A 14,688-nucleotide genomic window follows, 5' to 3' on the forward strand; every position below is an offset into this window, starting at 1 on the left:
GCGCTTTCACAAGAGAGAAGGTAATTCTCACTCTTTAAAGACGCTAATAAAGATAATACTTTTCATGGACTATATTTGAAATTCACTTTTTTTCCCTAACTTCACACTTACAGCTAAACCCCAAATCTGCTACTTAACATGTATGTACATTCATAGGTTACACACTAAAACTCAAAAATAGTAGGCTTTAAAAAATATTTTAAAATAAAATAAGGTAAATACAATAAAGTAATTAATAATTGTATGACTTATTTCAAATTAAAAGTGAATGGAAACAGATGGAATCCCTTAATTGTTTTGTGTTGGGGTTTTTCTTGATTTTTTTTTATAGAAAGAAAAAGAGCCTAAGGATTGTCCTCTAGCAGATACTAGTCAGCATATAATGTTTAGGGGCCCATAACGTCTTTGTAATTAGAGCAGTTAAAATGAAGTCTGTTCTAGACTTCAAAATTTATTACAGGATCTCATAATGCTGTAATACAGGACAAAGCAACTAGGACTCTTCCTTTACAGGGTGTTCTTTTAGAAATACATTGGCAGAGCATCAGGTATAAAACCATTTGCCACCAAATGCAAATTTTCCATTTGGGGAAACCAAGCTGATACTTCCCTGTAAGGCTCTGCTATACACACAGCATCTCTGAAAAAGACACCTAGTGGCAAATTAAACTTTATGAAAATACTGGGTGCAAGAAACAACTTCTAAAAGCAAAAGGTGCATTTGGCAAAATTCAGATGTTTTGCAAAAGAAGTGCTTTCTTTCTAGACAAATATTTTGTTAGAGCTAGAAAACTATTTTGCCTTCACTTTATAGGTTCTTGGGATATGCAGGTTGGAAGAGACCTCTTCCAAGGTGCTTAGGTGCCACCCACTCCTCAAAGTAGGATTATATTGAATTACCTCAAAAAAGGTTAAGAATTTAGAAGACTTTTTTTCCTTCCATGACAAATAAGAGTTCACATTTAGAGAGTAAAATTTGCAAGTATTTTCTTTCATTCCTAGGATAAAAGTATAACACCAGCACTTTTCACAAAAAAGGAATACCACAATTTGATTAGCTCTAACAACTGCCAGACACAGAAACAAATCATTTGCCTCTACAAAAATGAAGCCAAAATTATGTCTTTCCCTGGCAATATCTTGAGCAGCCATAAACAAAAAAATTCTCCAGTTACTGAAAATGATACTTAATATCAATGACCTCGCTAACCTCTAAAAAACAGCTGGAGCATTATACTCCTTCAGCCATTGAAGGTCACTCATTTTTATGTAGATCAGTGAAATCTAGAATATCTTGAAGATTCCAGATCTACATCATAAAAACATGGTTTTATTATTTCAGCAGTAAAGGTACTACTGTTTTAGCAGTAAATGTGTATACTTTATGTAAGTTCAATATAATATAATATGGCATATAAAAGCTGTAATATTCAGTGTCATATAGATAGATACTGTGTATCTATGGGGTTTTACTACTATTCACCAGAAGTAAATTCAGCACTTTACATTTATCTTACATTTGCAAATTTATGCCTAATTGTCTGCATCTCATCACACAGTCCTGTAGTTCCAAGTTGGAGGGGAGGGATCCGGAAAAGACACAAGCTAGTCTCTCAGTTTTTTTCTTCAGCTGAGAGCCTATTATGATGAAAATTGCCTGATTTCAACTTGTTATTGGGACTTGCAATTTGATTGGCTCTTGACCTGCAACTGAAATTTAGTGATGTTACTCATGCACATAAAGCAGCAGAACTCTGAAATCACCCACAGAAGAGATTTGCTGACAAACAATTCTTATATTGCTCTTTTTCAGAACTGAAACATATTGACCACAAAGTGGTCTGCCAGTCAACTTTACACCTCCTCATGCAGCAATGAAAGACCAGATAAGCTCTTTGCAAAGTTTGCTGAGGTACATACTTTACATCCATCTCTTTTCCCAGACGATAGCCCAGCACAAAACATCCTGGCCGTGATAATCCCGTATGTGGAATGACATAGTGTCTGGTCAATAATTTCTACCTCTGCTTTCTGAAGAACCGCTGAACCTTCATTGTCTGGAAAACAAATTCTGGTCAATAATTTCTACCTCTGCTTTGTGAAGAGCTGCTGAACCTTCATTGTCTGGAAAACAAATTCTGGTCAATAATTTCTACCTCTGCTTTGTGAAGAACTGCTGAACCTTCATTGTCTGGAAAACAAATTCAGAGCAGAGTGATTCAACAGAGCTTAGCATTTTACTCATCTATTGAAATATAAAACAAGAAGTCTTCAGAAAATATCCACAGATACTTTAGACCATTGAGTTATTCCACATTCCAAAGAACTAACTGCAGCAGAGCAGGAAGCCCCTTTGAACTATCAGGCAATTGTGTGATTTGATCTGGATCCTTCAGCCACACCAAATACAATGGCATAATCACTAGGATTGACCAAAAAGTTTTTTCTTTTTTTTTTTTTGAAACATCTCAAGACTTCTTAATTTGCTCTCTTTTTATTTCAAAAAGGAAACAGAATTTTACGAAGATATTTAGATGATCACATGATAGATTTGCAGTGAGGGCAGCATATCTGAAGAAGTGAAATTCAAGATTAAGATAATGAGTCAGTTTCAGAATGCGAATTCTCACAGCATAAAGAACCAATTCCCACATTTGCTTCTTTCTGTCAAGATTTGGTGAAACACCTCTTTTTCATAAGATATATATTTTAATGAAAACCGAATTAACCTAAAGTTTCCCCTCCTTTCAATACAGCAGGCCCAATCTCATCACCAGGTGATCCTTTCAAAATCTGGTTATAGCCAAAAAGTCCTCACATATTAAAATATGCCAGCACTGGTTTAAATCATGAAACTTTATTTTAGGATTTGATAAAGCTAGTATGTAATAAAGTATATTTTGATATTACAAGATTGATTTGGCACTTGTATTATAGAAGCTGACAAAGGGAATAGGGGAAACAGGAAAAAACATGCCTCACCTTTTTTTTTTTGAGGCATTACATTTATCTTTCAAATAACCAGATATAAATTTTACATATGATTAACCAGCAGCCCAAAGAGAGAAACCACGCCATGTGTCCCACACCTCCAAGGGGAACAGAGGGGAAAGACAACACTGCTGATATTTTGGGGTAAGTGTAGCTCCCTACACTAACAGAACAATATGGAAGACATTCAGATCCATGGGACCAGCAGCCAGGTTTCCTGAGTATATGATGGTACATGCACACTCCCCCAGCTGTGAAGGCTCCTGGGAACAAAATCAGCTCAATGAAAGGGATAAAACTCACCTGCTTCCTGCTTTTGGCCCCAACCTGTTATCCAGCACTTGTCCCCGCTGAGGGCTTTATGGGAAGAAGGAGGCAGGCAGATGGGCTGGATGAGGTGGCCCATGGTGTCCGGCCAGGGCGTGCTCAGCTGCAGCAGCGCGATGTCATAGTCGTAGTTCCTGCTGTTGTAGTACTCGTGCACTACGATCCGCCGCACCGCAGACACAAACTTGGCACGGCCCTGCATCTGCATGCCCAGGTGGGCACGCCATGCTCTGGGGTCAGCCAGCCTGGGTGGGAGCAAACAAAGAGTTGTGTCTTAAAAAAAGTACCTCAAAACACCCACTGACAGCAGGGCTGGGAAAGCAGAGCACAGCACCTCCATGCAGTTCAAACTCTGGAACCCAAAGGCACTTGTGGATTCTGGCCATGTTTGGGACAGATATAGAGGAAAGACTGCTTACTTGCTCCCTTGGAAGCAGTGGGCTGCAGACACAAGCCATTCTTTTGATATCACTGATGCTCCACAGTAAGCAGCTCCCACAAAATGAAGGCTGACCTGCCAGGGCCATTCACCTTCCTCAGTGTTTGAGCCACCCACAATCCGAGAGATGAGGCTGCTGATCTTGCTACTGCCACAATCTGCAAGATATTTCAGGTTGTAATCCCCATCTCCAGTACTTTCCTTTAATGAGGGGGCTTCCGACACATGGCATGAAAGAATATTGCACTTTGAAATATTTTGAAATCTATTTAATTCCCCTGCTATAATCACAAAACTTCTCTCTTTGTCTACCCTATCAATTAAATCAGAGATGACTCCATAAAAAGGCACCAGTCTGGAAATTTTAATAAGTCCCTTTTCTAGCTCTGCTACAGAAATTAGCCTCTAAATATTTCTTGTGTCAGAAATGTCAAAGGATCCATTGATTTAATAAGCATCACAATGAATATATACAAATAGGCACACTTATCTCTTTTTGATACTGCCAACCCTGACCTGAAAGGATAACATCAACAAAGAAGTTCAATGTCATCAGAACACTTACTTCTTGCCAAAACAGTGGGAATGATACAAGAAAAATGTATGTGGAGATTGGACTTTTATTTGACAAACAAGGCGGTACAATCATTATTTTGTATGGAAAAAACTGATTGACAATGTATATTACTAACAGGTGAAGTAGTCATGTCTCATCAGCACAAAAATCTGAACTCTTAATTTGAAAAGCAAGGAAGAAAGACACTTCTATAGAGCCTCCTGTCCATCCCTAGTGCTTGCACATAAAGTTTCTGCTCAGGAGTTTTAGTCCCACACTCCCACACATAGGTGTTAATATTTCTGGACCCTTTCCTGAACACATCCAGAAAGTCAAATGCAGCTTTAATGTTTCCAAATAAAAACAGGCATATGGCTAGTCTTTTAAGACATCCTACTGGATCCAAGGCAAGTGCTGACAGATTTGACATACAGGCAGCATGCCAGAGGCAGCATGCCAGAGACAGCTGAGGGCCAGGCAAAATCCTAAAATGGTTTGGTTTGGAAAGGGAGTTTAAAGATCATCTAGTTGCAACCCCCCCTGCCATGGGCAGGGACATCTTCCCGTTAAACCAGGTTGCTCAGGGTTCTATCCAGCCTGGCCTTGAACAATTCCAGGGATGAGGCATGGACAGCTTCTCTGGGCAACCTCTGCCAGGGCCTCACCACCCTCACAGTGGAGAATTTCTTCCTTTTATCTAATTTAAATCTACCAATTTTTATTTTAAAGCCATTCCTCTTTGTTCTACCATTACATGCCCTTGTGAAAAGTCCCTCTCCAGTTCTCCTGTAGGCCTCTTTAGGTACTGGAAGATGCTAAGAGCCTTCTTCCTAAAGCTGTCTCTTCTCCAGGCTAAACAACCTCAGCTGTCTCAGCCTGTCTTCACAGGAGAGGTGCTCCAGCCCACAGATATCTTCATGAACCTCCTTTGGACTTGTTCCAACACATCCATGTTATGTACTATACTTGAGACCATTCAGTTTAAGCAACTAATCCTAACCTCACTTTTATTGCTACTGCAGTGACAATCATCTATTTGCTTTACATCAAAACAAACTGAAAAGCATGTACAGAGATTATTTTAGGAAGATTTAAGGCTAGACCCCGACTTGATACTATGAGGTGTTGGGGGTCTTCACCACCTGGAAGAGTCAGACAAGTGAAAAGTTCGTGGTTTTTTTTCTCATTGCAGCTGTATCACTCCTGAAGTCCAAATATGGTCTGACTTCAATGAAGTGCCTGGCATTGCTGCAGACAACAAAGTTATTGCCTCCCCAGCTAACCAAGTTCACTCTGTAATTAACCTTGCTGCCCTAATCCTCAGCACAGCTGCAATAAGCAGTACAGCTTTCTAAGGCTCCCCATAACTGTAAGCCCACCTTCCCGCAGGAACCTGGCAAGTTCTGCAACCAGATCTGAGGTAAACTGACAGCTGATCGTTACCCAACTATCACAGGGAGAATGCAATAAAAATTCAGTACCTGCAGCCTGACTTGTACCCACTCCAAAACAGGAAGAAATAAAGGTCTTTATTGTGCAAAAAGTTCAAAGTTCAGAAAGATGAATATTTGAGAGGAACTTACTGCAGCTGCTTTCATCACTTCCATCAACACAGTCCACAGATCCATCACACCTTGCATATTGTTTCCTAATGCAAATGTTATTCCTGCACTTGAATGTGTGGTTGGTGCAGGGAATACCTGAAATAGTTGTGAGGAAAAAAACCCAAAAAAACCATTGGCTCAGCTTAGCACATGAAGACATGTCTGAACAGATAGATGTACATGTATTAATAGATAGGAAGTAATATGACAAAAAAAGCACTTTGGTGGGGATGGCTTAACCTCTAAACAGAATGAACTATTCAAATAGAACTGCATCTGTACTTGGGTGTGCATTTACCTGGCCAAGTCCCAACAAAGATTTCTTCCCATCCTTTCCCACAGCACTAACACACGCAGATATAATAGTGAAAATTAAATGTAGAGTGTAAGGATAGCAAGAGAAAACATCCAGTACTCTGGAAAAGAGCTCTCCTTCGTATTTCAGTATTAAATGTGAAATGAAAGATTGCAGTGAAAACAGCCTTATTAACTGTATCCAGTAAAACAGCCCAAAACTCAGCATTTTCCTGTTTCCCTGTGGCTTGCAATATATGCACTCAAACCCAATCCATTTTTCTTGGCAATGCACAAAAGTATCCTGCAATCATTTACACAGACTGTCTTGTCAGAGGAATCAAAAAAGTTTTCTTTAAAAAAGTCACTTGCAGCACTTTGTGCTCCCTTTCATAAGTCCCATTCATATGTCTAAAATTTAGCATCCATTTAGTATAAAAAGTTCAAGAAAGTTCTGATTCAAAACTTTCATATGCCTAATGCTAAATTTATGGATTCTGCTAACCTTATAACCCCGAAAACTACTACAGAGAAAGCATCATTTTAATAGTTATATTACAGATTGTAAAACGGATCCAGGAATTAATTTTCACAGATTATGCTGTAAAGAGATAAAATCTCAGATTCAGCTTTAAATCCCTAGATCCCCATCATGCACCCAATGTATTTAATTCTTCTGCCAGTATTTTGCAGAAACAGATGTTCATGAGGTAATTAAAAAGAAATAGTTTAAAATCTGTAACATCTTGTTTCTAAGTGTATCAGAAGAATTGAATGGAATTATATAGCCTAAACGAGATTTGACAGTGTCTCTTAACCTTCTGAATGCAGCATCCAGAATTCAAGTCAGAAATAGACAGATGACAAAAGAGAGGAAAAAAGTTATTCAGGAGAGCAGCCTTACTGTGGGTGCAGTTCTGCTCATCTTTTCCATTCTCACAATCACTTACTCCATTGCAGACAAGCAAGTTATCCTGTATTGCAAAGCTGGAGTTACAGTTCCACTCAGGGGCAACTTTAAAAATATAAGCCAAATCAGGTACAGAAACATTCCTGTAAATGCTAACACATCCCTTTCTGACTATGTCTGAATACAACATTCATTCCTTCAAGGATAGGCAATACAAGGCAATACATTCCAATGCAAGGATGGGCATCAGTGCTACATTACGCATAAAGAAAATAGAGTACAAAGGAGTTCAGTGAGTGCCCCAGGTTGAGATGCTTAGTATCCCTCTCATCTACTCTGTGAACCCCTCCTTTGTCATTTTTCTGCAAAACCAAAATAACTCATCTCAAAATGGGATAGAACTTCATTAATAATTGCCAGCTTTTATCACATACTTAAATATATCCTACTACAGCTATTATTGCACATCTAAATTTCTTCCTCATGCTCTCCAGTGCCATACCTGCTTTATTCTTGGTTTTGTCCCTTGCCAATTAACTATGAATTAAGCATTCCAGAGACTGACATATAGTCTGTACCCAGATGCACAAAGGAAGCTGAAAACATCTTTTGTTATTCCCATAAAAAAATTTCACCTTGTTTCAGCTGCCTTCTAGGATTAGAGAATACATTCGCTGTGTTTTCCAGTCAAGTTCTCTAATAAGTGAATACAAACCACAAGAGAGTTCATCACTTTCATCGAAGCAGTTGTTTATGCCATCACAGCGCTGCATCTGCTGGATGCATAAGCCGGTAGAACACTTGAAATGTCCAGGTGGACATGCTGGAGGTTAAAAAGGAAAAAAAAACAAAAACAAAACAACAAAAAACCCAAGCAACCAAACCTAAAAATTTCCTTTTCACAAATATTGCCAGCTTGTTTCAATTTACAGTCACTAAGCTGCTCCAAGGAATGATAACATTGATCTAAATTTAATAGTCTGTATACATTGCCAGCACTTAAATTGAATTCAAATGGGAATTAAAGAAGAAGAAAAAATGTCTCTAAATTTCCAATTCAGCTGTTCCTGGAATATGTACCACAGGCTCTCTAGGGCTGGAACAAATAAGCCAGTGTTTTATGGTGCAACACAAGACTGCTTAGAAGGCCATCTTTATTTTAAAGAACAATCTCACTTCCAATAACCAAAATTTGCAGCACTTTGCAACTTTGGTAAATAACCTGCATTGAGGTGCTGTATGAACTACATAATTCTGCCTTATAAACTAAAATAATAAAATTTATCCTCTTTTTACATACTCTACATATATACACTGAATATCTCTAATGTGACAAGTAACTATGTCTAGAAACCACTGCTTCTCTACTACCTTAAAAAGAATATATAAGACTTAACACTGGTGAAAAAATACCAAGTTGTATGTTTCAGGACTGGAAAAAATCCTCAGGGTCTCAGAGTTTATTAATATTTTGAGCTGTTTTTTCAGCTCAGATTTCAGATTTGCACACACTATATGTAAATACATGGAAACACTGAAATAAGCAGGTGGTTATTTGGTACTCCTTTCATTATCCGTAAGCAATAGCAATAGAAACATTGCAAACAAAATGTTGGGGATTAAAACAAACAGGAACAGCAGACTTCAACTGACTGCACTGTGGTCATAGCCACGCAAGAAGCTTTGAGGACTGCGCAGAAGAGACCAGTGTGCATGCAGGAAAGCAGAGCATGCTGCACATGCCCACAAACCTTAGATGCACAGCCTAGAAAAGGTTCTTTGTTTGCTAGTCATCTGACTTAGTGAGATTAGAAAAGAAAATGAACTGAAACCCAACAGGTAATTTCCTGCATAAACTTAATTAAGTCCTACTGGACCCAAAAAATGCTGCTTCAGAGATCTGAAATGCAAAGAAGGGTTGAAAGAGATAAAATCCGTCTTACGCTGGCCGATGTCATAGCTGCCGTACTCCACCAGCAGGGGCTTCTCAGAGACCTTTGAACTGCACTGCAGCTCCACGCTGACAGCAGAACTTGTAACGTGGAACACTGTTTGGTGATCGACATAGTAACCACAGTACCTGAAAGTGTCCAGGCAAGTTCTAGAGCAGCCTTCATGGGAAAACTGCCTTACATACAGTTTAAATGTCAACACCACTGAAATTCAGAAATACAGTCAGCTGCCATACTATAAATATGACAGTCTCTACCAGGGGGTTGGGGGTGGGCAACAAAAAAACCTAGATTAAAAAAAAAGCAAAGTAGAAAAAACAAACCCCAAAGCAAAAAAAACCCACAACCAAACAAAGCCTCTTTGACAAGGGAAAGGTTGCTGGATCATTATTTTAAAAATGGAGACAGTTTTAAATGTAGTAAAGCAGTGAACATCAACAGTATAGGTTGTTCTAGAAGTGGAAATAAATACTCTCTTCTCTGCTCAACAAAAATGCCTCAAAAATGCAACACTTAAAAGAAAAACATCTGGCTTTAATATTACTGCCAAAATCAAAGTACATATGAATCTTTATGTTTTCATGTACGCCCTATTTCACTGTACTAAAATCAAACATCCTGTTAACAGATCTAGGAGATTCTGTTCCAGCAATGTGAAAAATAAAGGAAGAAAACAATTAAAAAAACAAGACTTCTCTTTGACATCTTGAATGCAGATGCAAAAATCTGAGTTAATTTTATGGCTTCTTACTCTAGGAAAATTAATTGTAAAAGAAGCCTGTCGTGGTTTGACATGGAAGTGAATTTTTTCAGGAAGTTGGGTCAAACCAATCAGTGGTCAGGTTTGGATATTGGCACCTGGAGTGACCACTGAAGGTATGGACATGCTTCTGAGAACACAGGGGGTTAAAAGCAAGAACTCCCAGGGGAGCTCTCTCTTTGGTTCCAGTCAGGGTGCTGTGCAGATCTTCCCTGCCCAGCCACGGGCTGGGTGGGGGAGGGGAAGCCATGAGGCCTGGTCGAGGTGAGCCGAGGGGTAGAAGGACTGGAACCAAGCCAGCTCCTGTGGATGGAAGGGTGGAGAGAAACAGAGATGCCTTTGTCATCCCCGCCCCAGAGGGAAGAGACAGAGAGTCCGGACAGCACCTGTAACTTTGTCGGCGGAGGAGAAGGAGAAGGGAGGGAAGTGCCCAGCCCTGGCCTTGGGAATTGGCTTCTGGGCAGAGATTTCAGCCATCCAGGGAGTCTGAACTTTTAACCCTTTCCTGGGAAATGAAGGCTTTGTGAAATACTACTCCTCATTGATTTGAAGTAGAAGAGAGACAGTCTGGGATCTGAGATGCTGCAAGAAGAAATTTTTGAGTGGGAGGAGATGATAGAGTGGCTTGTGGCTGGACTTTTCTTGTTAACCATAGACTAAACCAAATTCTCCTGCAACAGAGACTGCATTTAGGGGGATGCAGTGGTAAGCCAAGAGACCTGTTGCAGTGACTACCAACAGAGGAATGGAGAGAACAGAGGAAAGCTGAAGAGGGTGTAGAGAGGCCCTCTGTCTTCAGAGAAGAAGAAGAGAAGAGGAAGAAGAAGAAGAGAAGAGGAATCCTTCCAAGAGGAAGGGTTTTTGGACCCTTGGCCCCACGGGGAAATGGGGGGGACTGTAGTCCCGAGATGAGATGCTGAACTGTTGTTTCTTTTGGTCCTTGGCAAAGCATCCTTAAAGGAGCCCTACGAGTAGTCTGTCTATGCACGGTGGTGAGAGCACTGTGACATGGAAAGGAGAGTGTCACACTGGCAGATTTTCTCCGGGTGGTTGCCATGTGTGACATGGAAACACAAGGGTGGCAACTGTGTTTCCTGGGGGAGTCTGTGGTGCAAGAGAGACTTCTCTCTCCTTTGAGGTTCTGAGTATTGATTATCTGAAGAGTAGCAACTTGATCAGGAATCCTGGGTGGTGTCTCACTGTGGGTTTGTTTGGAAATTGGGTGGGAGGAGAAGGAGTGTTTTCGAAGGTCTTAATCCGAGATTTAGTGTTTGTGTTTTTATAGTAGTAGTAGTTTAATAAAGTTTTTTTCTTTTGTTATTAAGCTTGGGCCTGCTCTGCTCTGTTCCAGATCACATCTCACAGCAATTATTTGCAAAAGTGCATTTTCATGGGGGTGCTGGCATGGCACCAGTGTCAAACCATGACAAAGCCCAAAACAAAGAAGCAAGCAAAATAATCCTCAAAACAAAACAAACAAAAAACCGCTCAAAACAAAAACAAACAACCAAAAACCCACCAAAAAAACCCAAAACAAAATCCAAAACAAACCCACCAAAAAAATGAACACCACCAAACAACAACAAAAACCACCAAAAAAAATCCCTCCAAAAAAAAAAAAAAAAAAAAACAAAAAACCCACAAACCACCATCTTGGGTTACAATGTAAGGTGTAACCACAAGTAAGTCTTTCTACTACCATCGACATGAGCTGTTAAAATGAGAGGAGCAGCGTTTCTTTACCTTCTCCATGACTCAGCCCTGATAACTCCCTCCCGGGAAGCAGTCTCCACTCTGAGGGGGCCATCTCTGCTAATGGATCATCAAGGACTCCCCAGAATGACACAAAGAATTACATTATCCCATTGTGGAATTCCCTGCCCTGGGGGATGTACCAAACAGTCCCGCCTGTATATAATCTGGGGCTTGAGACACCACAACACCACCCCCCTTGACACCCAGAGGACAAGAGCTCTTGACAGCCACCGCTGGATCTCCAGAGAAAGACGAGACGAGACCTTTTCACAGGATCACTGCTTCGACAAGACTGTAGCCATCCTCCAATGGGACTGCAGCCACCATTTAATCGGACTGCTACTGCCACCCTGACCAACAGGGTGTCAGGTCATATTCTGACTTTCTCTGTTTAAGCCAGTGTTTCTGTACTATTGCCTTTATTGTAATTTTCCTATGAAATTGGAGCTCTGACTTGGAAGCTCTTACAAAATATTTGTGTGGAGTTAATTCCTCCTGCTGGTTTGCCTTCAAACCAGTACACCCACCAAATCTATCAGTGTTGAGTGCAGACTTCCTACAACAGGAAGTCTAATTGTCACTAATTTTAGTATTCATCACCAATGCTCTCAACCTAAAACAGCCTGTCAAAGTGCACAGCAAAATGCCGTTTACCATTGCCGTTTGATTCCCTTCAACTGGCTCAGAGACATTTTCTACATTTCCTCTTCTGTGAATGACTTACACAGTCTTCCTTCCAACAAACCCTAGCAATATAAAAGAACCCCAAACAAATAAAAAACCACAAACAAACAAACAAAAGTTGAAGTCTGCATTGACCCCTTCTCAGACACATAAAACAAACTCATCTCACTAAAAGCAGAGGAAATTACTGCCCATCTGTGGAAAAGCTGAAGCAGGTACATCTCCTTTACACAGTGAGAAATACCATATGCTCTCGGGATTTGTAAAACAAAGCTACAGGCCCTCAGGAGCCTTTTGCTGGTGTTTTACTGGTCATATATCCAGGTCCAGGGCAAATGGAAGTTGCAAAGCACCATCTGTAACTATGCCATTGCTCCAGATAGAAACTGATTAAGGGGATCCTGTCCCATATGTTGAAGTGAGTAGGATAGTTTTTCAGAGGATGAACAGATACATGCACGTTGTAATAGAAACAATGGGATATTGCACTAACAGTTTTAAGACAAATGAAGCACCTTTGTGTTCACATAAACCTCTAGTGGTCTGCTCACAGGACACTCATTGGTATTCCTGCCTCTGAGAAGTTCATCAGGTGTAACTTCTTTGACAAGGCAGTGAAGCATTGTATGTCCACTGGAAGAAAGACAAGGAAGAACTGCATGGTTGTGTTCAGTGTGTCTGGTTAGAGAAAGCTCCCTAGAGGTCTGATGGAACCTTATCTGCACCACCTGCTTAGTTGCAGTGTTTACTGATATCAGGATCCCAAAAGTTCTCCAACAATTTTTATCTAAGATAACAGAATAAGCATCCCATAGGCTGTAACTACAAGAAGTTTAAAAACGGGGGTCCCCTGCCTGCACCTCCCCACCCCATTTCATTAACAATTAAAATTTGGAAAACAAAAAAAGAAAATAAAACGTCACCATGTTTCATGCTTGAAGTCATATTTTTTCCCCTTCAAAAGTAAATGTAGAACAGTAAACCAGAAGTTCAAAAGCCTTATTTTCAATGAAAAACACATTCTTTCGCAGGAAAGTTTGTCTTGATCTACTACTATAGTCAGAGAGCAGGAGCATGTGCTCTTGTGCAGTACTTCCAAAGTAACCCTGAGTGCACTTTGAAGAATCATACCACGGACATTTGTTTCTGTGGAACACATAATGGACAGGTTTGTCTAAAAGCTGCTCATATTCTTTCAGGATTCTCTGTCAGAGAATTCCTCAGTATGATCCTATTATCATTTTTTTCTCCAGATCTTGCCCTTGTTTTTTATCTCAGCCATCCCAAATATCACAAATCTTTCAATTTCTGTTGTAAAAAGACCACCAAACCACACACGCTACATATGGTGTGTTTTGACTGGTGTTTTTATGCACTCCTCTAGTCCAGCAACCAATTCCCATCAAGGCACAGTTGTAGGAGATTCAAACTGAATTTTCACTCTATAAATACAACACGTTATTAAAGAACAGATGAGGCTTTTTCTTCTCTCTGTAATTCTTTCAGTTGTACTCTTAAGGGCCTAATTTACTTAGTTCCAGTAGTGAGTTCAGAAACTCAGTTTCAAGACTAATCTTACTGAGGTTTCCATTTGAATGAAGTTTTAGGAAAAAAAAAAGGGATGTTTTAAATCTAGCCTTGCCTCATCAGCCAGCATTCCAAAGATGACTTCAAAACTGAGGAAAGCATGGACGGACAATATGCTAGGAAAGCAGTAGTATCTTAATTAAAAAACAGCAGCAATATTTTAATAAAAAAATACTTCAGAAACAGAGTGGTTCCTTGAAAGCCACTTTGTGCAGTTTCTCTTTCAAGAGACTGGAATGAGGAAGCAGTTACAGTTCTATTCCTAGTCATCTCATTGCAATGGCTTTCACCAAGAAATTAATTTGATTCACTGTCCTCTTGAGCAATCATAGAATTAAGTTACACTTAAAAGGGCTTTAAACAGACCTTGTTTAATGGCCCCAGAAAACTCAGAATTATTTTAGGGTTCACAGGACATCAATCTTCATCCAACTCTTTCCATTTCTCTCTCTCCAGAGAGTACCAAAGACTCTTGTCCTCATCTTTCTGGTATTTTTCAGTAAAAAAAAAAAAAAAAAAAAAAAAAAAAACATATACACACACACACATATTTATTTTATAAGGATTGTTACATCATCAGCTAAAATTAAAGAATTCATGGTAGGACACCCCCGTGAATTATTTCTGTTCTTGCAGAAGCTTTCTGAGTGAGCTGCAGTAGTAGTAATGGGATGGTTTATTTTGGTACCATTACATTAATAATCCATGCAGTGTACTTACATGTGCTCATTAATTTTCCACCATCCTCGCTCACAGCCTTTAATATTCTTCTCACTAATGGTATAGTTATGGAACTTCAGAGCTATTCCAAGGCTTTTCTGTGGAGTCT

At 39.7% G+C, this 14,688-nt stretch overlaps 1 protein-coding gene across 5 annotated transcripts in view; it reads right to left on the reverse strand.

The window, feature by feature from the left end:
- TMPRSS7 (transmembrane serine protease 7) overlaps positions 1-14,688 on the reverse strand; it is a 63,463-nt gene that overhangs the window by 413 nt on the left and 48,362 nt on the right. For 4 of the 5 annotated variants that reach the window (XM_068180766.1, XM_068180767.1, XM_068180765.1 and 1 more), the window contains exons 10-17: positions 14,580-14,686; positions 9,065-9,201; positions 7,837-7,944; positions 7,116-7,226; positions 5,897-6,013; positions 3,738-3,915; positions 3,295-3,563; positions 1,921-2,057 (exon numbers count right to left, since the gene is read on the reverse strand). In XM_068180766.1, the coding sequence (XP_068036867.1) occupies positions 1,921-2,057; positions 3,295-3,563; positions 3,738-3,915; positions 5,897-6,013; positions 7,116-7,226; positions 7,837-7,944; positions 9,065-9,201; positions 14,580-14,686 (1,164 nt within the window). The remainder of the gene's footprint in view (positions 1-1,920; positions 2,058-3,294; positions 3,564-3,737; positions 3,916-5,896; positions 6,014-7,115; positions 7,227-7,836; positions 7,945-9,064; positions 9,202-14,579; positions 14,687-14,688) is intronic. The other variant, XM_068180768.1, reaches the window with a different exon arrangement.

This window comes from Anomalospiza imberbis, chromosome 2 (assembly GCF_031753505.1).
Source record: "Anomalospiza imberbis isolate Cuckoo-Finch-1a 21T00152 chromosome 2, ASM3175350v1, whole genome shotgun sequence".
Lineage (NCBI taxonomy): Eukaryota > Metazoa > Chordata > Aves > Passeriformes > Viduidae > Anomalospiza > Anomalospiza imberbis.